Source organism: Oncorhynchus nerka, linkage group LG3 (genome assembly GCF_034236695.1).
Source record: "Oncorhynchus nerka isolate Pitt River linkage group LG3, Oner_Uvic_2.0, whole genome shotgun sequence".
NCBI lineage: Eukaryota > Metazoa > Chordata > Actinopteri > Salmoniformes > Salmonidae > Oncorhynchus > Oncorhynchus nerka.
The window spans coordinates 38,993,377-39,017,175 of record NC_088398.1 but is presented as its reverse complement, the minus strand read 5'-3'; the positions used below and the strand labels follow the sequence as shown (position 1 = coordinate 39,017,175).

Genomic DNA, 23,799 nt, shown 5'->3' with positions numbered 1-23,799 from the left:
GGCTAGTGCAGACACAGCACAGCTTAGCTTGACTTGACTCGGTTCTGAATCAACACATGTAGTTGAGACTCAGTGGTACCATTTTTATTCAGTAGCCCTTTAATCCAGCTGTCACGGCAACTTGTCTCAGAAGTCATGACACAGAGCACCCCGAGAGATTGGCCAAAAAAGCCCGTACACAAACTATAACAAGTTCTCAACCCATACAGAGTGAATTACTCTCACTACAGTTGCTTCGAAACATTTTGTCTTCTACCTGAATACTTAACATTCAAGAGGATAGCGCCATGGTAACTGCCTCATTAACCCCCTAGTCTATTGACTCACCAGAAAAAAAAAAAATCAAAATCTGTCAGTCTAAGCTAGAGATATCTGTCTTTGCATGGGCTGCGTCTCAGTCCACCACATCCGCCTATGTCACCCTTCCGCATCTGCAGTGAAAGTGGAAGAACTACAGCGCTGTTAGTCAGACCAGGACACATCCCGAAGTAGCATCCAAACAGTTTGGGCAACAAACTAATAGGACTCTCATGAACACAATGTATTTTTATTTTTATTTAACCTTCATTTAACTAGGCTAGTCAGTTAAGAACACATTCTTATTTACAATGACGGCCTACCCCGACCAAACCCGGACAACGCTGGGCCAATTGTGCGCCGCCCTACGGGGCTCCCAATCACGTCCGGATGTGATACAGCCTGGATGGTGTTCAATGGTGTTCTCGGTTTTGCTCTACGACCCCCACAAGTGTCACTACTAGTCTAAAGGTAACCCATACAAATGAATGGAAGTAAGGAGGTAGTTTTATGCCAACAAAAATAAGGGGTATATAGGACAGACACTTCAAAACTGTATTCCTTTATTTTTCCTTGCTTATTCCTTTATTTTTTTACTGTATTTTTTCCATTTATGAATGTGTTATTCATTGCGTTTGTATGGACTGTATTAGTAACGGCAAAATGCTATATTTTATTAAATAATTTCTATATATACATCTTTTTTTATATGTAAAGGGGTCCTAAAATTCAAAATCAATTAGCTAAGTGACCCATGGTATGTCCTTCTTAAAACAATTCCATTTGTCAGATTGGAGAGACAATCAGCTCAGCCCTTGCGTTGGAGGAAAGGAGGGCATGCAACCCACACTTGATCCCTCCCAGCCAGTCTTTCTGAGCAGGAGGTCCCATCCCTTAGAGCCCCACTGCTTAGAAACAATAACAAAGTGTCCTTTCCACACCTGTTTCGGTGAAAAGCTGAGGGACGGGGCGGGAGAAATGTAACCACTCTCAAATTCATAGACAGAGCTATGGATGCAAGGACTCATCATCATGTTATCAACATGTTTGTTTACATTTACTTTGTTTACAAACATTGGATTAAACCAAGGTTATATTTAGGGGTTTCAGTTCAACTAAGCTCATAAGGCATTTAGAAGTTATATTCTTGAAGAGTCAATGGGTATACATCATTAATTTACACGTCCAAAAATTGATGTAGCAACTAAGGATTCTAGCTTTTTATTTAACTAGGCAAGTCAGTTAAGAACAAATTCTTATTTTCAAGTGTGGGTTAGTGTGGGTTAACATCCTTGTTCAGGGGTAGAATGACAGAATGACCATTACATTCTGGCACTGCACCTTGTCAGCTCTGGGATTTGATCTTGCAACCTTTTGGTTACTAGTCCAACGCGCTAACCACTAGGCTACTTGCCGCACCACTACCTGCTGCTTTAACTCTCAACAGATTCAAAAACCTGAACAACTGGTTAGAAACAGACACTCTGTCTGTTTCCATAAGGAAACTACAGTAATTTATCATCCTTTCCAGACCCTATAAAGCATTTCAGCTTAGAGTAAACCCAGCGAACTCACTGCCTTCAGCCCAAATGGCACCCTATTCCCTACATACTGCACTACTTTTGACCTGAGCCCTGGTCAAAAGTAGTGCACTACATAAGGCCAATTGAGATGCAAACACTGGTGAACTTGAAAGTCTATGCCAGTTCTGGCATAAATTGCCCCTGATTCTTGCTTGTGTCTCATCCAGCAGCTGATTGCAATCTAGATTCTGGCACTGCATCGACAGAGCATTTACGATGATCAATATCTTGATAAGCATCTTTTCACTCATGAAAATATGGGTTGAGAAGGGCTGATACAATTACAAAGGAATGAGTAAAAGTGCTTCCGCTTGTGATTGTTAACTGTGTGAGTATGTGTATCTGTGTCTTCTTCTGTGAGTGTGTCTGTTTTTGTGTGTCAGTGCGTCTGAGAGAGAAAGAAAGAGTCACTCACCTCATCCAGACAGCGTTCATACTGCTTCCTCTGGTTGTCGTTCTCCTTTGTCAAGGCAGAGTTCTCCACCTGTAATAGCAAACACCTCCAGATATACTGAATATGTACACAAAAAACACCTTCGCGTGTCCATATAAATATATTCTAAATATAAATCTGTAAACAATTACAGATAAATATACCACTTGTATACACATCAGCTCTTGAATGAGCTGAAGGTAACTCTTATACTCTTGTTTGTTATTTCTCTGAATTGTTTGTTATTTCTTCAAACTTTAAAGGGTTCCTCAGCTGTCCCCATGGTAGAACCCTTTGAAGAACCCTTCTGGTTCACAACACATTCTGTACATCCCCTCTTTGCTTACTATTCTACAATCTCTTTCTCACTGGAGTCACATGTCAATAAGGGCCTTATGAGGCCTATCTGCCAAAGCATACACAGATAATGGATAATGCTATAAATCTGTGGTATCTCAATCCTGTCCCTAAGAGCCACCAGGTCTCCTGGAGGTGTCCCAGGTGGAACGAAATGACTGATAGAAGGTTTCCAATCAGGAACTGATCCATTCCATGAATACAGAAGCGAGCAAGGTGATTTTCTATTGAAATTATTAATTCAGTAAATCTCTCAAGGGATAGCTAAGGTATTATACTAGCCAAGAGACTCGGGGATGCTACTTCGTAAATATCATAGATAACTGCTGGAAGTGTTTGGTGTTTGTGGTTTGCGAGGGAGGAAAAGTTAATCGTTTGTTTGATGCTCAGGTGTTGCTGAAAATCACAGGAACATTTTATAAGGTATAGAAGCATCTCACAATGATTTTTATTTTTATTGACCTCTCATACCTACTATGTTTTTTAATTGGGATGCCATCACTGTTTTCATGTATTTTAAATATGTATGCATGCCTGCCTGTGTGGGTGTGTGTGTATTCGTGAATCACATTTTTACCCTACCCACAGCTCTTTATGCGTTCATTAGCACTAACGCGATGTAAATAAGAGTGGGTCAAATTTGAGTAATCTAAACTTAGATGAATTAACTTTAAAAAAGACCAATAACTAAATTGATTGACATGCGGAAAGCAGAGTATCAAACCAGATATCCGTGTCACTTCTTCGCCTCCTCAGCAATGCAAATGAGAAACAAATTACTTTTTTGATTGAGGTGGTAAAGAGAATCAAATGAGAGGCTTCTCTAGACGGTGAGCACAGTGGGCTGGAACTGTGTTCATTTGTTTATTGACTTACTTCAGTTTGCAGCAAATTGTTCATGGCGGATTACAGGGAAGCCCCCAAGTGTTTTCACTGACATTGGTACCATTGGAATGAAAACACTTTAAAGTTGATAGAAATGTTTTAAATAATGTAGGAGACTATAACACAATAGATATGGTAGGAGAAAATCCAAAGTAAAACTTGGCGGTGGTAGGCCTGATCACCGGCGACGATGAGACAGCCTACAAGGAGGAGGTCAGTGATCTGGCAGTGGGGTGCCAGGACAACAACCTTTCACTGAAAAGAGTTAGCATGGACCCTCAGATCCAAAAATAAATAAATAAATAAAACAAAGTTATACAGCTGCACCATTGAGAGCATCTTTTCTGGCTGCATCACCTCTTGGTGTGGCAACTGCTTGGCATCCATTTCTTTATTTTTCTCTCTGCATTGTTGTGAAGGACTTTGTAAGTAAGGATTTCACTGTCAGCCTACACCTGTTGTTTACGAAGCATGTGACAAATCAAATTTAATTTGATTTTTTTATGTTTCACAGCTGGAAAACTAGGGAAGTAGTTAGAAATTAAATGAAACAATGTATAATGTCAATGATTGTCAGACTAAACATTTATTTACAAATATAATTTAAAGGGAAAGCAGAAACCAAAATATATAAGTCAAAATATAAAATATGCAATAGCGTCTACAGAGGCAGACAAGGTATTCAATGTAATTTAAGAAGCCAGTTTATGGAAATAATGGTCATGTTGCTGTCATGCCCTGACCGTAGAGATCTTTTTATTCTCTATATTTGGTTGGTCAGGGTGTTACTCGGGTGGGAAACTCTATGTTCATTGTTTCAATGTTTTGGCCGGGTATGGTTCTCAATCAGGGACAGCTGTCTATCGTTGTCTCTGATTGGGAATCATACTTAGGCAGCCTTTTTTCCTTTTGTATTTTTGGGTAGTTGTCTTTGTTAGTGGCATTATAGCCTAAGTAAGCTTCACGGTTGTTTCCTTGTTCTTTGTTTTGTTGGTGACATTCATCTAATTAAAGGAAATGTACGCTCACCATACTGCACCTTGGTCCGGTCCTTTCCATGACGACAACGATCGTGACACTTGCATGCTAAATTAAATGTGGACATCTTCCTCCTGACTCCAAATACATTCCATTGTAATACAATTAAAACTACTGCTGAGTTAGATGACAATGTTTCCATTAATCCAGTCTAATTAATGGGGATGGATATAATAGTCCATTAATCCTACTGATCCATTGATCATCTGGATGGGGTATAGGTGTGAATGTGAATATGATAGCCCTAAATCACATTCACATTCACATGGGGTGGGGCAAAGTTACTAAATCTTCCCTGTACGAACTATTAAAGCAAAGGCAGATCAAAAATACCTTGAAGTTGAACCATTTCTCCTCATCGTACGTGTTTTATCCAGTGCATGAATCCCTAACTTTTCCTATTTCATGAAAAAAACGGGTAAAAAGTGATTTAATTTAGTCACATGTACAGTACCAGTCAAATGTTTGAACACACCTACTAATTCAAGGGTTTTTATTTTTTTGTGACTGTTTTAGAATAATAGTGTAGACATCAAAACTATGAAATAACACTTATGGAATCATGTAGTAAGCAAAAGTGTTAAACAAATCAAAATATACTTTACATTTGAGATTCTTCAAAGTAGTCACCCTTTGCCTTGATGACAGCTCTGCACACTCTTGAATTAGTGCACACAAAATGTACTTTTTCGCATTTACTGAATAAAAATCTAAAGTTTTTTCACTAAAACTGTTGAGTTAAATAACAAATTAGCCTACTCTGGTCTTGGCACGTGTGCAATAATATTTTATTTGTCAAATGGCAGTCAAGCATCGATCATGATGTCACCAGATTAACACCCTCTATTTTACTGGAAAGGAGCATCAAGATCACACTGCATTTTCAACACCCTGTGAAGTTCATTGTAGTTTTTTAAATCTGTAGCCTAAAAAACTGCATGGTTTCCAAAATCGCAGTGGGAGGACCACACCACATATCATCGTGTGACTTAAAGTTTACTTCGACGTGATGGTAATTATATAATTACCGCTATTTCGATCATAATTAATTTTACCGACACTCAAAGATCCCACCATGTCGAACTGACAAATTTTCTGTCTACATTGATAAATTGTACCAAAACTTCCTGTTTCCATCACAGCTGTCGTGATTTTTTTTTTTACGGTATGACTTAAAAACTGTGGATGGAAACATGGTTACTGACAGTCACTCAATTTTCCCATGTCTCATAACATGTTTTAGATTGCTACTGTAGGTAAGTTAGCCTAGCCAGCTATCTAAACCTTGTAGTAAACATCACCAAATTACTGACCGGGCACACAGGGCATGTGCTCAGGGGTCCTGAAATCCAGGGGACCCCCTATTGATTTCGTTGGTCACTCTCACTCAGATATAATTTGAACATGGCATAAATCAGGGAAAAATGTGTACACTTGCAGGAAATTTGCTTTAAAACTGCTAAAGTTTATCTTCACCTCATGGCAAAATTGCAATATTACCTTTGAAACTGCAAACATTCCTCTCCATCCAAAAGCAAAATGAATAGAATTGCATGAAATTCGTCTTAAAACTGCACCATTTTCTCCGCTCCATTGCAAAATGTGAAGAATTACAGGAAATTAAGTTTAATAACACTGCAAAAACATTATCCACTGCCAAGAGTGGGGGTACTAAAATGCCCACAAAGTTACCAAGTCTCGCTTAGGGCCCCCAAAATATAACTGATCTGGGATCTGCAGACAGTTTGTAACTCATATTAGCTTTCTGTAGAGCAGGTGTGAATAAGGAATATATTCAAAGGAACAGTGGCTTCAAATGTTAACTACTAGTTCGTTACTGAATTATCACATACTGGATATGACTAAGTATTTTCAAGTCAGACCCATTCCTCTCTGCATGAATATACTCAGGCCTTTTCACATAGAAAATACTGAAATGGACACAAAGAATGAATAAAGTAGAATATAATATAATGAATAGAATCACTGTCATCTTTTCATCAAGCCTCTTTCTGCATTAACCTGGGACTATGTATTCAATGAGCTCTTAGCTCATAATGGAATCAGCCAGACTAAAGTACGATTGACGGTCTAAGGAATGATACCTGGCAGCTTCAACAGACAGAATGAATATGTATAGTTATCAAAGTGTTTCTGACAGGCCAGATTACTATCCCCTTCAGTACGCTGCCCACTGCACTATGGTATCCTCATATAACCTTTGGAGAACTTAAAATGTTCTCTTTATGGGCCATATTCAGACTAAAGATGCACACATGTCCAGTGTAGGGGCAGGCTTTTGTTCCACACAAGCAGTAACACACCTGGTTCAACTAATCAAAGCTTGACCAATCGGCTTTAATTAGTAGAATCAAGTGCATTTCTACTTGGTTGTCCGTCTCTGACCTACATACAGTACAAGTAACACCATTGTTACCGGCACTTTATCTACTCTTAATTTATGCTTATATCATGATCCGAATGATATAATAAAATGAGCCAATGTGAGTGGGCTTCAAATTCCTGACCAACTTCGAATATAACCAAACATTTATATTGGTAATTAACCCTATGAAGTATCCATAAGAGAGGATGGAGAGAGGTAGTAAGGGGAAAATAGACTCTCCTGTGCCTGAGCTTACCTCAAGGGCCCGCAGACGCTCTAAAATGGGTTTGGTCTCGTCGTAGTCCTCCCCGTGTCCCCTACTGATGGCTCCTGGAGAGTTGGGCCTCCTTTCTTTCGAGGGGGGCAGTGGGCCCTCCAGACTGTCCTGCTGTTTCCACATCTCCTCCAAGAGTTTGTCCTAAACCAAAGAGAGAGAGGGGTTGCAGGGAGCCACAAAGTTGCTGAAACTATTTTTGTCATGCATTGCCTATTGGAACTAAGGGGCTATTTGCCTCGTCTATTTTCTCCAACATACAAGATACTTGTACATGTACACAAAGTATTAATTGAAATATATAGAATTTGGCCTACAGTATGGATTTTATTTCATCATATGCAGAAGGTGAACTGCTGTTCTGCATCTGCAGTTTGCTGTATATGGATGTAGCTACAAGAACTGTGAAGGCATGGAAATTAAGACTTCCAATTCATAGTATTTTTGACTCCTTCCAAGAAAAGCAATCACAGGATTTGTTTGATGTTACATTTGATATTTTTTAACTGCCTCTCCACAATTATAGTTGGTTTCATAGCCACCACTAACACAGTAGGCTACTTCTTATTTTGCTGGCTGCTCATTTCACCATTTTGCCACCATAACTCATAGGGCTTGTCCTTGGTTGACCCCCCCCCTTCAATGTTTATTGATTGACCCATAAACAACTTGGCATTAATTATCTGTAACATTATGAAATACGGAAGGAAGTCTCCTTCCTTCCATGAAGTATTGTGAACTAACTTTAAAAGCTCTGATGATTAAAAATGCATTTGAATTATGAGGCTTATTGGCATTTGTACTACGCTGTGTTCGTTTTTTTAATGTCAAACACTTTTACCCTCGCTACTTACAACAGTCAGTTGCATACCACAACTGTTCGAGATATGGAGTAATCGAAAAAGGCGTGTGAGGGCGTGGTGTACTGTCGAGTCCACGAAACATCATGGCCGCAAATCGATTTAGTGTTCATCGCATTGCAACTTTCTCAAAACCAAGCAACCGTCCAGTAGACAATTGGTAAGGTATCCAGTGACACATACGTCCCTCATAATTACTTATACATGCAGTGTAGTCCAGTGTTACATAAGTGTGTCTTAAGATCCAGCCACTTTCCCATTCATTCGGATTAACAATATGTTACAGGTACTTAAAACCTGAATTGTGGCCAAAGACCCCACAATGGGTAACAGAAAAAAACAAATAACATCTTGCAGAGAGATCATGGTGAAATGTTTGACAATACATGAGACTTTTATCTCCCTCACCAACTTCAAACATCAGCTATCTGAGCAGCTAACCGATCGCTGCAGCTGTACATAATCTATTGGTAAATAGCCCACCTATTTTCACCTACCTCATCCCCACAGTTTTTATTTATTTACTTTTCTGCTCTTTTGCACACAAATATCTCTACCTGTACATGATCATCTGATCATTTATCACTCCAGTGTTAATCTGCAATATTGTAATTATTCGCCTACCTCCTCATGCCTTTTGCACACATTGTATATAGACTCCACTTTTTTTTCTCTACTGTGTTATTGACTTGTTAATTGTTTACTCCATGTGTAACTCTGTGTTGTCTGTTCACTCTGCTATGCTTTATCTTGGCCAGGTCGCAGTTGCAAATGAGAACCTGTTCTCAACTAGCCTACCTGGTTAAATAAAGGTGAAATAAAAAAATAAAAAATTAAAAATAGGACCCCACCAATGTATTGTATTGTAACGACCCTGGAATTTTGAATGAGTTGGCAGCGTTCCCCTATTTATTAACTATTTTGGGACTGTGGTTAGCGTTCTTGCCTTGGAGCCAGGTGACTAAGGGTTCGAATAACCCCAGTGGTCGTACCTGCTCTTGGCGGTCGCTGCATTGGTGTCAGATTGTGTGACTGACCTAAGCTGCTACAGTATATGACATTCATCAGGAGATTTGATAGAATCTAGCCTAAAGGTGACCACTCTTCCCACTGTCTCTTCCAAATACCCTATCCCCATGCTACTGTATGTACAGTAAGCTATTACAGGGGATTGCCGATGACAGTGAACTGAAAGTTCATATTTGTCTTTGTGATATGCTCATTTCGCGCAAAAAATCTCTGATTGTTCACAAACCTTTTATCCAACACTGTTAATTACAGAACCTGGAAGGTGATTCATCACGTTTTGCATACTTGCATCAAAAATTGTATTTATTTATTTAGTTAAACAACATAAACAGAAAGCAAATAAACCAATATGGTCAGTGCTGTACCTTGTAGGCCTTCATGAGGTCTAATGGATCCGCACTGGGGCCCTCCAGTGTGTCCTGGTTCTGTAGCAGAGTCCTCACCATCTCCTCCATGCTGCAGGCACACAGAGCAAGGGCACCAATCAGAACATAGAATGTGGAATAAACAAGCTTGAAGGAAAATGTTCTTTTTTTAAATGTTTTGCAACAGAAAACTAAAATGAGCCTTTCTTACTGGATACGTCCAGGTAGTCCCTTCCTGTGTCAGACAGTTTTCTTCTGCGTGATGCCTAATGAACACGATCCAGGTCTAAGCAACAGTATGGGCACAATAGGCTGGTTCATACAGTATATGGTAGGAGAAATAAATACATGTAACAGCACGTCATGAAGATGACATTGAATGTGTTTCAGATCGACACCTAGGACAGTGTGTCAACAAACAGAACAAAGTAACACCTTATTCTAGTGTAAAAGGCATCACTCTTTTACACCTGACATAACTATTATTTAAGCATCATGAATGCGTTATATGTAACCACATTGCCAAAACCTAAACTTAAACCTTAACTAACAACAAGTAGCCCACAAAGACACCTCAGTCGTCAATGAATAAGATCATAGCCCCAAAATATTTGTATCATACTTTAGATTTCTCTGTTGGTGAAGACTTTGCCCTTCAGTTAGTAACCTTTGCAAACAACCATCATGCTAGCTGACATTTGAGCTCTTAGTCCTCATTAAACTGGCAGATCCTTGTTTACGTATTTTTAATTGCTTTCCCTTAGAACGCTGGATGCTTGAGAAACACCGACCACGTTTCTCATAATACTGTGCTCAGTGACATTTTTCCTGGTTATTTCCATAGCAACTTTTCTCCGCTTGATGCATGTGGCACGGATATTAGTCCAACCCAGCTAACTGTGACCAGGCCTTTGACAGTCTTGCCAGGCAACTCTTTGAGGAAAGGTCTTGGGTATTGGAGACACTGGCACTGACCTGCAAACTACCCAGCAAATGAACAGGAGAGGAAGTGAAGAACCCACTCATACTTGACTAGCAGGAAATTGCAAAAAAAATGCCAAGTAAAAACAAAGGAAAGGTGCCTCCCGAGTGGCAAAGCGGTCTAAGGTACTACCGTGCTTGAGGCGTCACTACAGATCCCAGGCTGTATCATAGCCGGCAATGACTGGGAGACCCATGAGGTGACGCACAACTGGCCCAGTGTCGTCCGGGTTAGGGGAGCGTTTGGCCGGCCGGGATGTCCTTGTCCCATCACAATCTAGTCACTCCTGTGGCGGTCCGGGCGCATGCACGCTGATACGGTCGCCAGTTGTACGGTGTTTCCTTCGACACATTGGTGGGGCTGGGTTAAGCAAGAAATGTGTCAAGAAGAGGTGCGGCTTGGCAGGGTCGTGTTTCAGAGGGCGTATGTGTCACGCCCTGGTCGAAGTAATGTATGTTAGTCTTCATTTATTTGGTCAGGCCAGGGTGTGACATGGGTTATTGTGGTGTGTTTTTGTCATGGGGTTTTTGTGGGGTGTCTAGCATAGTCTATGGCTGCCTGAGGCGGTTCTCAATCAGAGTCAGGTGATTATCGTTGTCTCTGATTGGGAACCATATTTAGGCAGCCATATTCTTTGAGTATGTCGTGGGTGATTGTTCCTGTCTCTGTGTTTGTAGTCACCAGATAGGCTGTATAGGTTTTCACATTCCGTTTGTTGTTTTTTTGTATTTGTTCATGTTTTTTTGTCTATTAAAGATGTATCGAACTAACCACGCTGCATTTTGGTCCGACTCTCCTTCACCACAAGAAAACCGTTACAGAATCACCCACCACACCAGGACCAAGCAGCGTGGTGACAGGCAGCGGCAGCAGGAGCAACCAAGGTTGGAATATACGACTTGGGAGGAAATAGACAGGTGGGAGGTCGACCCAGAGAGAGTGCCGGAGCCCGCCTGGGATTCGCTGGAGCAGTGCGAAGCAGGTTATCGGAGAATGGAGTTGGCGAAGCAAGCATGGCGGAGTGGACGGAAGACCGAGAGTCAGCACCAAAAATTTCTTGGGGGGGGGGGGCTCAGGGAGGGTGTGGCAGAGTCAGGGTTCAGACCTGAGCCAACTCCCCCTGTTTACCGTAAGGAGCCATGGATGTTATCGGAGCTGAGTCTGAGAGGGTCGAGGAATTATTGGACAGAATGGAGGAGAGTGAACAGATGGGAGATGAGGAGACACTCGAGGAGATGTTAATAGAATTGGAGGAGAGTGAAGAGAGAGAGCAGTTGATTTGGCGTAGTATGCAAGATATTCGCCCGACGGAGCGTGTCGGGATTTGATGGCACCTGGGTCAGCGCTCCATTCTCGTCCTGAGGTGCGTGTTAGTCGGCTGGTGAAGATAGTGCCAGTCTCACGCACCAGGCCTCCTGTGCACCTCCCTAGCCTTGCACGTCCTGTGCCAGTCCTGCGCTCAGGCTCTCCAGTACGCCTTCACGGTCCGGTCCATCCTGTGCCACCTTCACACACCAGTCCTCCGGTGGCAGCTCCCCGCACCAGGCTTCCTGTGCGTGTCCTCGGTCCAGTACCACCAGTGCCAGCACCACGCACCAGGCCTTCAGTGCGTCCCGCATGTTTAGCGCTGCCAGAGCCTTTCTCCTCTCCTGCGCTGCCGGAGCCTCCCGCCTGTTCAGCGCTGTCGGAGCCTTTCTCCTCTACAGCGCTGCTGGAGTCTCCCGCCTGTTTAGTGCAGCCAGAGCCTTCCTCCTCTCCTGTGCTGCCGGAGTCTCCCGCCTGTTCAGCGCTGCCAGAGCCTTCCTCCTCTACAGCGCTGCTGGAGTCTCCTGCCTGTTTAGCGCAGCCAGAGCTGCCAGCCTGCATGGAGCAGCCTGAGCTGTCAGTCTGCTTGGAGCAGCCTGAGCTGCCAGTCTGCATGGAGCAGCCAGAGCTGCCAGTCTGCATGGAGCAGCCAGAGCTGCCAGTCTGCATGGAGCAGCCAGAGCTGCCAGTCTGCATGGAGCAGCCAGAGCAGCTAGATCTGCCAGTCAGCCAGGATCCGCCAGTCAGCCAGGATCCGCCAGTCAGCCAGGATCTTCCAGATCCGCCAGTCAGCCATGATCTTCCAGATCCGCCAGTCAGCCAGGATCCGCCAGTCAGCCAGACTCTTCCAGATCTGCCAGTCAGCCAGACTCTTCCAGATCTGCCAGTCAGCCAGACTCTTCCAGATCTGCCAGTCAACCAGACTCTTCCAGATCTGCCAGTCAACCAGACACTTCCAGATCCGCCAGTCAACCAGACTCTTCCAGATCCGCCAGCCAGCCAGGATCTGCCGGAGCCAACTACCTGCCTGAGCTTCCTCTCAGTGCTGAGCTTCCTCTCAGTTCTGGGCTTCCTCTCAGTGCTGGGCTTCCTCTCAGTGCTGAGCTTGCTCTCAGTGCTGAGCTTCTCCTCAGTGCTAAGCTTCCCCTCAGTGCTAAGCTTCCCCTCAGTGCTAAGCTTCCCCTCAGTGCTGAGCTTCCCCTCAGTGCTGAGCTGCCCCTCAGTCCCGAGCTGCCCCTCAGTCCCGAGCTGCCCCTCAGTCCCGAGCTGCCCCTCAGTTCAGTGGGGTTCTGGGTGAGGACTACTAGGCCATGGTCGGCGGCGAGGGTGGACTATCCTAGGACGCGAGGGGGAGGAACTAAGACATTGATGGAGTGGGGTCCACGTCCCGAGCCGGAGCCGCCACCATGGACAGACGTCCACCTGGACCCTCCCTATTGTTTTGATGTGCGTCCGGGAGTCCGCACCATAGGGGGGGGAGGGGGGGGTTCTGTCACGCCCTGGTCGAAGTAATGTATGTTTGTCTTCATTTATTTGGTCAGGCCAGGGTGTGACATGGGTTATTGTGGATCGTTTTTGTCATGGGGTTTTTGTGGGGTGTCTAGCATAGTCTATGGCTGCCTGAGGCGGTTCTCAATCAGAGTCAGGTGATTATCGTTGTCTCTGATTGGGAACCATATTTAGGCAGCCATATTCTTTGAGTATGTCGTGGGTGATTGTTCCTGTCTCTATGTTTGTAGTCACCAGATAGGCTGTATAGGTTTTCACATTCCGTTTGTTGTTTTTTTGTATTTGTTCGTGTTTTTTTCTCTATTAAAGATGTATCGAACTAACCACGCTGCATTTTGGTCCGACTCTCCTTCACCACAAGAAAGCCGTTACAGTATGGCTCTCGACCTTCGCCTCTATGGAGTCCGTATGGGAGTTGCAGCAACGGGACAAGACTGTAACTACCATTTGGACATCATGAAATTGGGGAGAAAATGGGGTAAAAAGTACAAAATGAAAAATAACAACAAATTTAAAGGAAAGTAACCAAATGGAATAATGAAACAATGCACACCGTTTTGGTTTTATAGTACTTTACTCTAATTAATACATTCAATTCAATGTATTTTTTAGACTAATTACTAGAAATGACTGGCTCACTGTGTGTCATAGCTTGTAGTTACTTAAGCACAGAAGTTGCTAAACAGTATCAAGCGTTTGCATCAGGATGTGCGAGTACTTTACTAAAATAATTTGCACCCTCGTTGATTTGTCCTCGTGACGTTTAGCCATAACCTCTTCTCAACCCTGCTGAGCGAGCCCCTCTTCTTAAAGCTTGTATAACAATCACACTATCCTCTCTGTCCTTTTACCTGCTCTCCATTCACTTGTTCGCGCTGTACTTGACTCCCGGGCTAACCTATGGCAAGCCTGGTGCTTTGTGTCACATTACTGGTACATTCGCAGATATCGCTTTCTCAGTGAGACTGGTATGCAGGACATAATAGTCTCACTACAGCTCAGCTTTGTCTCATTCAGAATATCTTATCCCCATTTGCGTGCTTTTCCATGTATCACAGCTTTGTCTCACTACATCTCATTCTCACTCTCTTTATCCAGTCACATACTGTATGATGCCGTTCTCTGAACATCACAGCAATGTCTCATTCATTATATTCGCTGTCTCATTACGTCTCAGCTCTGTCCTACTTCATACATGGCAATCCATATAAAATGACATGCTCTTCAACTAAGCTATTGTTTATCTTCACCCTCAATAAAAAAATAAAAACTCCTCTTATAACACAGTCAACCACTCCACTCACCCCATGCTGTTTTTCCATCCAAATTCTGTGACGTTGTTGTTCCCTCTAAATGACGCGATAAACATGGTGCAAATATTCCTCAGGTCCATACTGTATTCATACTGGGATTCGGTTAGCAATCCGTGTGTATGAGTGGGCATTTGGTAAAAGTGGGTCTCCGGCCTCTTTATGTAGGCCAGTGAGGAATAATGTGAGCCTGAGTGCTCCCGGAATTGGAAAATGACATGTTCCACCCTCTGTTCGACTATTCACTAAAAAGGAGGCCCCTGTTTCTGTGACAACCCTATCCCATGACTCTGGGCCTGGCAGGGATAAAGGTTGGGAGTGAAGCCCTCTTCCATCTGTCCAAAAAACGGAATTCCTCAAGGGCAAGGTCAATGCAGCGTTTAAGGCCTTTACTCGTAATCAGTTCATCAGTAATAGCCTTTTATTTAGCTCAATGTTGCACTCTGGATGGAGTTTGATGAACTCCTCTAAAGATAATGTTATTTTGCTCATACAGGACTTAAAATTTTACAAAATATCGGAACTGAGACATTAGTCCCTGTTCTACTGTGTCATGTGCTCACTGCTTTCTATCAAGCATGCACGGCAAACTATAGAAACGTTGTTAAAAGATACGACCAAGATACGGCCAAAAAACAACAGTTGTCTTGTTTTCATGGATTACTAAAACAAGGCTATATTATGAGTCGTCTTTCCAGTCAGACAGACCGTTTAGACGGACACAAATGTTCAGACAGACAACCTATTCAGCGCAAAGGGACGGACAGGCGGACGGACGGACAATGTAAATATATAAACGCACAAACACATTCCCGTAAACATATATCTGGCCTACTTTCACACAGATAGGAAAGGAGGCAGGTTATACCATCCCTGGCTTGTAAAGCACCCTGTTTTAATTGATTTTTTTTTTACTGCATTACTGTTGGACCACTAACCGTGACAGCATCGAAACATCAGAGCCACAAATCAACTTAAGGGACAGAAATACAATCAGGTGGAATGTCCCTTCATGGATTGGGATCATGCTAGGTCCACCTTGTGGTGACCTCTTATCACCTTTTCTTGACCAAGATCCAAAAACACAACAAAAAAACAAGTCCTGGCGACTTAGTGCTTCAGTGTGTTTCAGTGTTGGCCTTTTGGTGTACTCTGTCTGCCCTTGTCCTCATCTGTCTATAGTAAAGTCATATGAAGACACGCCCATGGGCAGTAGCTCATGAGGGAATTCCACCGTGAAAAAGCATGGATAAGAGTAAACCATAAGAACACAGCTCTTCTATAAAATGTTTGATTACCATCTTGTACCATTAATTATTTTTCATAGACAAATTTGGTCTATTGATGGTTATGGTTAGTATTTGTTGAGCCGTTATCTAATAAATGGTAAGATGACCTTCTCATTAGATTACAAATTATACCGTTTTGATAGTTATTTAATATTGTGGCAAGTATTTTAAGTGTTGATAGTGTTAGCATTTTGCAAGAGAAATGTGTTGTTTTGGCAAACGCACTTGCAGTTTAGTGGGCTGTGTTTTACTGTTTGCAAAAGTGATCCCTGTTACTAGTGTTAGGCAATCGAGAAAAACTGTAATCGCACAAAGAGGCCTGACAGATATACTGCTAGGTATTGTTAAATGCGTATTGGGGATCTGGGACCACTTAATTAAACCTCTTGCATTACAAGGATAAAGCATTACATTTCTAATTGTGAAACGTTGCTAATGTTGCAAGCATTTGGTTCATGTGTGTGTGCATGCATGTGCGATTTCTGCACACCTATGTGTGTGTGTGTGTGTGTGTGTGTGTGTGTGTGTGTGTGTGTGTGTGTGTGTGTGTGTGTGTGTGTGTGTGTGTGTGTGTGTGTGTGTGTGTCACCAAATGGTTTGTTGCTGCACCATAACATTTTGCTGCCAAAGGCTACAATTCTCAAAACCTCCCCCCATCTCCAGCACACAATGTGTGAATGGATGCCCTAGTTTTACAAACAGGCCGTGAAGTGACCCCTTTCACCGTCCACTCCAATGACAGACCCTAACTACTGTGGCCCTGCTAATCCGAGGCAGGCAGGCAGAGACTAACTCAGAGCACAATGCTGGCTTCTGCTCTCCAGGGTTGTCATTACTGAGCAGCCACAGCTTTCTAATGCACTGAGGTGTGTCTGGATACCAGTAGCTCCACAGGAAAAACACTTTTAATTCTGGAGTCGCGGCTGAATACTGTCAAGAGGGGGAAGCGGGTCACTGAAGTGGATGGTGTACTAGTTCACTCCAAATGAAAGGTTGTCAGGCATTTTCAATTGTTCGGTTCTCCACCAGCAGTAATGAATGAAATAGTATCATCTGGTACAGGGACCACAGATATCAATTTACCTCTGTAATGCCGGATCAAAAAGTGGTTTGATTCTTCTACACAATTATCATATCTCTCTGTCTGAAAATGGTCTGCACAACAGTTATTCGGCTCCGCCTCGATTAGACCAAACCACATAAACTTTCTGTAGGCCTGCACCTCATTTACTTTTGTAGGGAGGCAAAACCTTTTTGTGTCTATTGAACTGGGTTTATTTATATGCATAGTTGTAAAATGAAGATGTGTGCTTGTCAATTAATAGAACAGTGCTTTAACAATCATTTGTATTTATCAGTTATTTTAATTGTTTTGAATTACTCATTAGTAACAAATAAAGGTCTTTAATTATGTTTTTTTTAAATACAAATCTAATTATAGACAGTACTTTAACTTCACTGGAACTCATGCAATGGATGTTTAAAGCTTTAATCATTTGTACTGTACAATCATAATAATGAATCCAAATTAAATAATTTTAAAATGCGCATAAACATAGATCTCTCTCGCACACTGCATGATGTTTATGTTTAAAGGAGCAAGTACCATGAAGATATAAACTAAACTAAGGAATCTATTTGATTGGATGTGCTTTTCCAAAACATTACATTTGCCATGCTTTGAAATCACAGACACTGCACGAAATCAGTGGTGGACTTACCATTAGGCAGAAGAGGCAATTGCCTCAGGCCTCACATCATCAAAGGGCCTTGTGAGCTGGGCATAATTTAAACAAAAATTACACTTGTAAAAAATTGAATAATCTCTCTGTTTGAGGCTCCCCCGTGCTCCGCTCGAGGCTTTTCATTGAAATTAAGCTGCAGCAATGAGGCTCTTTCAGAGTGGGCCAGAAAAAAAGAAAAAGAAAGAAAGTACACTTCGTTTTACCAGAAAAATTACATAAGTGAATGCATTTCTTTAGTAAAAAGACAGGTGCTAATGATTATACTACCATCATCGTCGAGGCAAAGGACATGTATGTGTAGCTCATGTACTGTATGTGATGCTATCTGGCTAAAAATAATATGGCTTGTCATACTATTTTTGGCCAGACAGCACCAGATACATGGGCTACATATAGTAATACAGAGGGGCGCTGTTTTGCTCACTCAGATGCTTTCTCCTGTGAGATAGATTTAGCCACTTGCGAATTGAAGGAAAGTGCATGGTGCACGGTTTGGATGCAGGAATTATTTTGGATGAATTATCACGCATTGAGAAGGTGATCAAAATCAAATAAAATAAAATTCTGCAAAAAGTTTTTATTTCATATTAAGTTTTAGAGAAAAGTGTTGACAGCTGGCTTTGTAGTTTTTCATTGAAACAACGTCAACAGACGACAGTACGGTACCCATCTGTCGATTCTGTGACCTTTACTGAATTTAAAGCTGACCTGGGTTCATATTACATAGATTTATTGTAGTGACAGACAGAAGGATATTGACCTGGAATATTACTGTCTTGTTTGAATATACTACCACAGTGTTTGGGTTGGGTTGCGTTGTCTGGGTTCTGTCTAGGTTGCCATGGGGTTCTCATGGGGTCACTATGCACAGTTCTTCAGGTGTTGCATAACACAAGGGAATATGTAAATGTAATTTTCCACCTGACATTTCTCAAACATACCATTCCATTTCATGGAGGTAAGCTTTTTGTCATGGTGTTTATAGTGTTGGTGAGGTGTGGTTTGAGTTGTCATATAGCGATAAATATGCTAAAGGGTGTAATTCCCTCACACGAAAGTGACAGGAAACAATTGTGTTGGTTACATCTATGCTGCATGGCACCCTAAGGTGGTGTGGGTGGACGTGAAGTTGTGTTACAGTACCTGGAGTAGTGTTGTTGGAGTGACACCATCTGGCTATGTGTCTGCTGAGCCTTGTCCCTCTCCTCTCTCTCTCTACGCCCAGATGTTGTTTGTTCTCCAGCTAGGCTGATGGATCACTCAGGCTGTAAGAAGAATGAATACCGGTTGTAACATAAATAAACATACTATTTTTTCTGTTCATCTTGCATGATATCATAGTCCTTTATCTACGCAAAGATAGCAGGTTACATCACTTCACCTTATTCACCAACATAAGGACAAAGCAAATTGGCATGCTACTTGTGAAAACCTCAAAAACAATATGTGTTATAACCCCATCGTTGACAGGTTACAGGTCTGACTACATCCCAATGACATTTGGGAAAATACTTAGGGTGAACTGCAGTTGTGTCGATATGAAACAATCTGAGTTGTAGCCTGCCACCTACAGTGCCTTCAGAAATGATTCACACTAGTGGTGCCCGGTTCAGCAGTTTGTTCACCCGCAGCCACCTGCAATTGCTAATAACCAGTCCGCAACCACCCGACTATATGTGATAAAGTGAAAATCTGAGGCCAGCACACGACTCTAACCCGCAAATATGGTGTTCCCTTTTTATCTCTTGAACATGTTTTTCTTCAACATTTAGGCTATTCCTTTATTTATTGAACAGTAGCCTATGTGATGATGCCAGCTCTCTTCTGCTCTCACATCATGTCGAACCACCGTTCTCCATTCCACATGCTGCCAAGTAGCCTACAAACATTTCCATTTCTATAAACTGCATTACTGCCATTGCAACTTATGAGCGCACCATTTGTTTGTGCTGTTAGAGGTAACACAAACTCAATCACTATTTCATTTGTTTATAAAAGAATGTGCTTTATTTTATGAGTTTTATTCATTGTAGGCTAATAGGCTACCTGTTGGTTTGAGAGATTTGTGGGTGTTGGGCGTGCAGTGTTGCTAGTGCAAGCCACACCTCTCTGTAGGCTATTTCACTCTATCATTGAATTGGTTAGTCAATTGGGATTCATACTATATTCTGACAATTATCCATTGTTTTACTCAACCAGTAACGCAATTCTGGTTTAAGTTTACTGTGGTGAAGACTGTATGGAGAGGCACTCCAGACATCCTCAACGGCTAAGTTCCTTGGGGTCACACTTCAAGAAAACATGCCCTGGAGTGCCCACATAGAGTGCCTGGAGAAGAAGGGAATCAAGCGCCTGAACCACCTGAGGTTATTCTGCAGAAAAAAAGTAGGTAGCCACTCCAGGAACAGCCATCAGTGTATCAGAGCTATCAGAGTGTTCCAGAGCTGCATCCGGCCTTTTGAGTATGCTGCACCAGCCTGGTGTAACGTGGGGAGGTCTCATGTCAGAAAACTTCAGATCGTTCAAAACATTGCCATCCCCACGTTTGTTGGCTACAGCCTGAATTTAAAGTTGATTAAATTACAGCCTGAATTTAAAAATGATATAATTGAGATTTTGTGTCATTGGCCTACACACAATACCCCATACCCCAAAATACACACATATATATATATATATATATATATATATATATATATATATATATATATATATATATATATATATATATATATATATATATATATCTGTGTATTTTTATTTTATTTTAAGTAATTAAAAATAAAAGTAAATATTCAACCCTTTTGATATGGCAAAAAATAAGTTCAGTAAGTAAGAATTTGCATAGAGTCACATAATAAGTTGCATGGACTCTGTGTGAAGTAATAGTGTTTAACATGATTTTTGAATGACTATCTCCTCTCAGTCTGTGCTAGCGAAACAGTCCTTTAGCTTAACATCCGCTTATTTGGACCACTTCCTTGTTGAACGTGTCACTGGTCCTTCCTGTTTGAGCATGAATCAGGAGGATAGAGTTATGGTCAGATTTGCCAAAGGAAGGGTGAGGGAGAGCCTTGTATGCATTTCTGTGTGTGCAGTAAAGGTGATCAAGGGTTTTGCCGCCTTTAGTTGCTCAGGTGATATGCTAGTTTCTCTTTATTCAAATCACCAGCCAAGAGAAGCGTCGCCTCTGGATGTGTATTATCTTGTTTGCGTATGGCCCTATACAGCTCATTGAGTGCGGTCTTAGTGCCAGCATCAGTTTGTGGTAGTAAATAGACAACTATGAAAATTATAAATGAAAACTCTCTTGGTAAATAGTATAGTCTGCAGCTTATCATGAGGTATTCTAACTGAGGAGACTTCATTAACATTGGAGATCACGCACCAGCTGTGAACAAAGAGACATACCCCTCCTCCTCACCTTACCTGAGGCTGCCATCCGGTCTAGGTGATGTATGGAAAAGCCAGCGAGATGTATATTATCCATGTCCTTGTTCAGCCACGACTCTGAGAAACAGAGAATGTTTCAGATCTTCAGGTCCCGTTGATAGTAGTCTCGAGCGGAGCTCGTCCAGTTTGTTCTCTAGTGATTTTACATTTGCCAATAGGATGGAGGGTAGAGGCGGTTTATTTGTTAGCCAGCATCAGGATGCTGCTTCGTTTGCCTCTCTTGCGCCGTTACTTTGTCTTTTGAGTCCCAGGGATTAGGGCCTGATCGGGAGTAAGCAGAACGTCCAGAGCTGCCGACTCGTTGAAATTGTCATCCAAATTGAGGTTAGTGATCGCTGTTCTGATGTCCAGAAGCTTATTTTCGGTCATAGGAAACAATGGCGGAGACATTATGTAGAGATCAGTGGGGAAAAAAACACACAAAATAGAAGAATTCGTCAGGAGCCCTAAAATATCTGGTATCCACTGCAGCGCCGTCTCACAAAAAAATATTTGCATTAAAATGTTGGTTCATTGACTCATTCAATAATATATTCCATAGTTAGAGATAGGGAATATTTTCCTTAATCTGACCAGAATTTTTTATTGTAAAGCTATGCCTTCAAAACAAACGAGTCACTTGTAACTCAGCCTTGAGTGTCCCAGACAATGTCAAGTCTGTGATATTATTTATGAGCTTAGTCCAGTAAAATGTTGGTTCATTGACTCATTCAACAATCTTTTCCATAGTCAAAGATATGGTATTTTTCCTAAAACTTGTATGCAATTTAGAATGGTGCAATTATTTGTTGGACAGAAACATGTTTTTACTTGCAGATACATATTCATCGTCATTAGTCTTATATTCTCAGCATATTTCTCCTTCAAAATAACCATATTAATCTCTCCAGCAAGTATCATCCCAAACATTTACATTTGATCTACAAATGTGTGAGTACTCAATTTGAATGTCCGTTTTTGTCATATTTGTCTGCCTCTGGGTTGCGGAAACTAGGTGCCTGGCAGTATTGACTATAACCTGGGTCATTACTCCCATCTAGTGGTGAACACAATCAGTTACTAGGAGGGGAATAAGGTATGGAGTCGTGAAATCAAGCTCCATGTCACGTGAAATCAAGCTCCCTGTCACGTGAAATCAAGCTCCCTATCACGTGAAATCAAGATCCATGTCACATGAAATCAAGCTCCATGTCACGGGAAATCAAGCTCCCTGTCAGGTGACATCAAGCTCCATGTCACATGACATTTGATTTAATCCCAGCATGTATTTATTTTTCTAGTAGCATTTAGTCACTACATTCATGTCACTCTTATGGATATTCTGTGTATGGGCATTACGCATACAAAAGGAGACATTACTATTCTTAAATATACTCTGTGGAAAATACTCCATACTCCTGGTTATTAAACAGATCTCATGTATGGGCATTGTGTAACAGTCTGCCTCACAGAACATTATCAATGTTCTCTTTATTATGTCCTGCAGATGGAGCTCTCAGCGCAAGAGCATGATTCTTTGACATGCAGTGAAAAATAATCTGGAATTTACTCTTGTATGCGTTGGTGGATAAATATCATGATCTGCACACATTGTATTCATGTCAAAATCTCTCCAGTAAATTCTGTGTAATATTCCATCATAATATAATGGTAACAATGCCATCATTTTAACGCTTGTGGATTTTGAATCCATGGAGATGGTTCATAATCGTTAAATGTCAAATCCTTTCTAAAAGAGCAGTTTGCCTAGCTCAAAATCTGCTCATTAATAACAATGAATAAAGAAATGCATAGACTCTGCATTTCAAAAAACAAAGCTATATCTACAATATCTATCAAAGGGACCGTGAAGAGTAGAGGCTACAGTAGCATACACAGACAAAATCAAATGCAGATTTGTGATCTACGAGAGTTCACTGAATTAGTAGGATCTGCTGGAACTCAGGACAAGTGACCTAGATCAGGAGTGTCACACTAGCATGTTAGAGGGCTGTACGAGAGCTGCTGTCCTGGTTGTTCTGTTGTTCTGTGTTTAATTACATTACCAAGCCAAATGATTCACCCATTGTTGGGGTTTACTGTGAGGACAAACATGATAGGCCCTCATATGCTCAGATAAACACAACATCTATGGTGACCAGGGTAAAACATCAAATTGTTGCCATAGTGGATTAATAGTTCCTCACGATCCTCACAAATTGTTCCTCTGACAAGTGAACATATAAGAGTAAGATGCTGTTAAATCTTCGGTTCATATGTGTGCAGTACTTAAATGTGTGCAAATCAATATGCGCAAACATTTATACCGCAATCCTGAATTGAGCCCATGGTGTGGGAACAATTGAGGGTGGGCCCACAGTTATTCCATTGCTGTCTTGTCAGCAGCAGGCAGCAAGCAGTACACTGGTATGTGTGCTTATTTGGAAAAACTTAGGACAGAAAAGTAAACACTGTCATTAAATGTTTTCCTCTGGGTGGAGGGTAAAATTGGTATAATTGAGGAAGCTCTCCTCTTCCTCTCGCATTGATGTTTTGAATGAATTAGGGTAAGGCCTTGGGGACCTTTACATTCAGATATTTCTTCAGTAACTCACATCCTGCTGTAACCCAGAAAACTTGATAATTTGACATATCTTGTACAGTGTACTGTTCTGTTTAATTCCGGAACCCAGAACCAACCATTTCCCCTCCAGATCTTA

At 41.7% G+C, this 23,799-nt stretch overlaps 1 protein-coding gene across 1 annotated transcript in view; it reads right to left on the bottom strand.

Moving 5' to 3' along the window:
- The window catches only part of LOC115116204 (nck-associated protein 5-like), a 99,823-nt gene extending 80,916 nt beyond the window's left edge, over window positions 1–18,907 (bottom strand). The window contains exons 1-4 of the mRNA XM_065011698.1: window positions 18,791–18,907; window positions 9,508–9,598; window positions 7,236–7,397; window positions 2,296–2,364 (exon numbers count right to left, since the gene is read on the bottom strand). Coding sequence (XP_064867770.1) covers window positions 2,296–2,364; window positions 7,236–7,397; window positions 9,508–9,598; window positions 18,791–18,819 — 351 coding nt within the window. The 5' untranslated portion in view covers window positions 18,820–18,907. The remainder of the gene's footprint in view (window positions 1–2,295; window positions 2,365–7,235; window positions 7,398–9,507; window positions 9,599–18,790) is intronic.
- Between the last annotated feature and the right edge of the window lie 4,892 nt (window positions 18,908–23,799).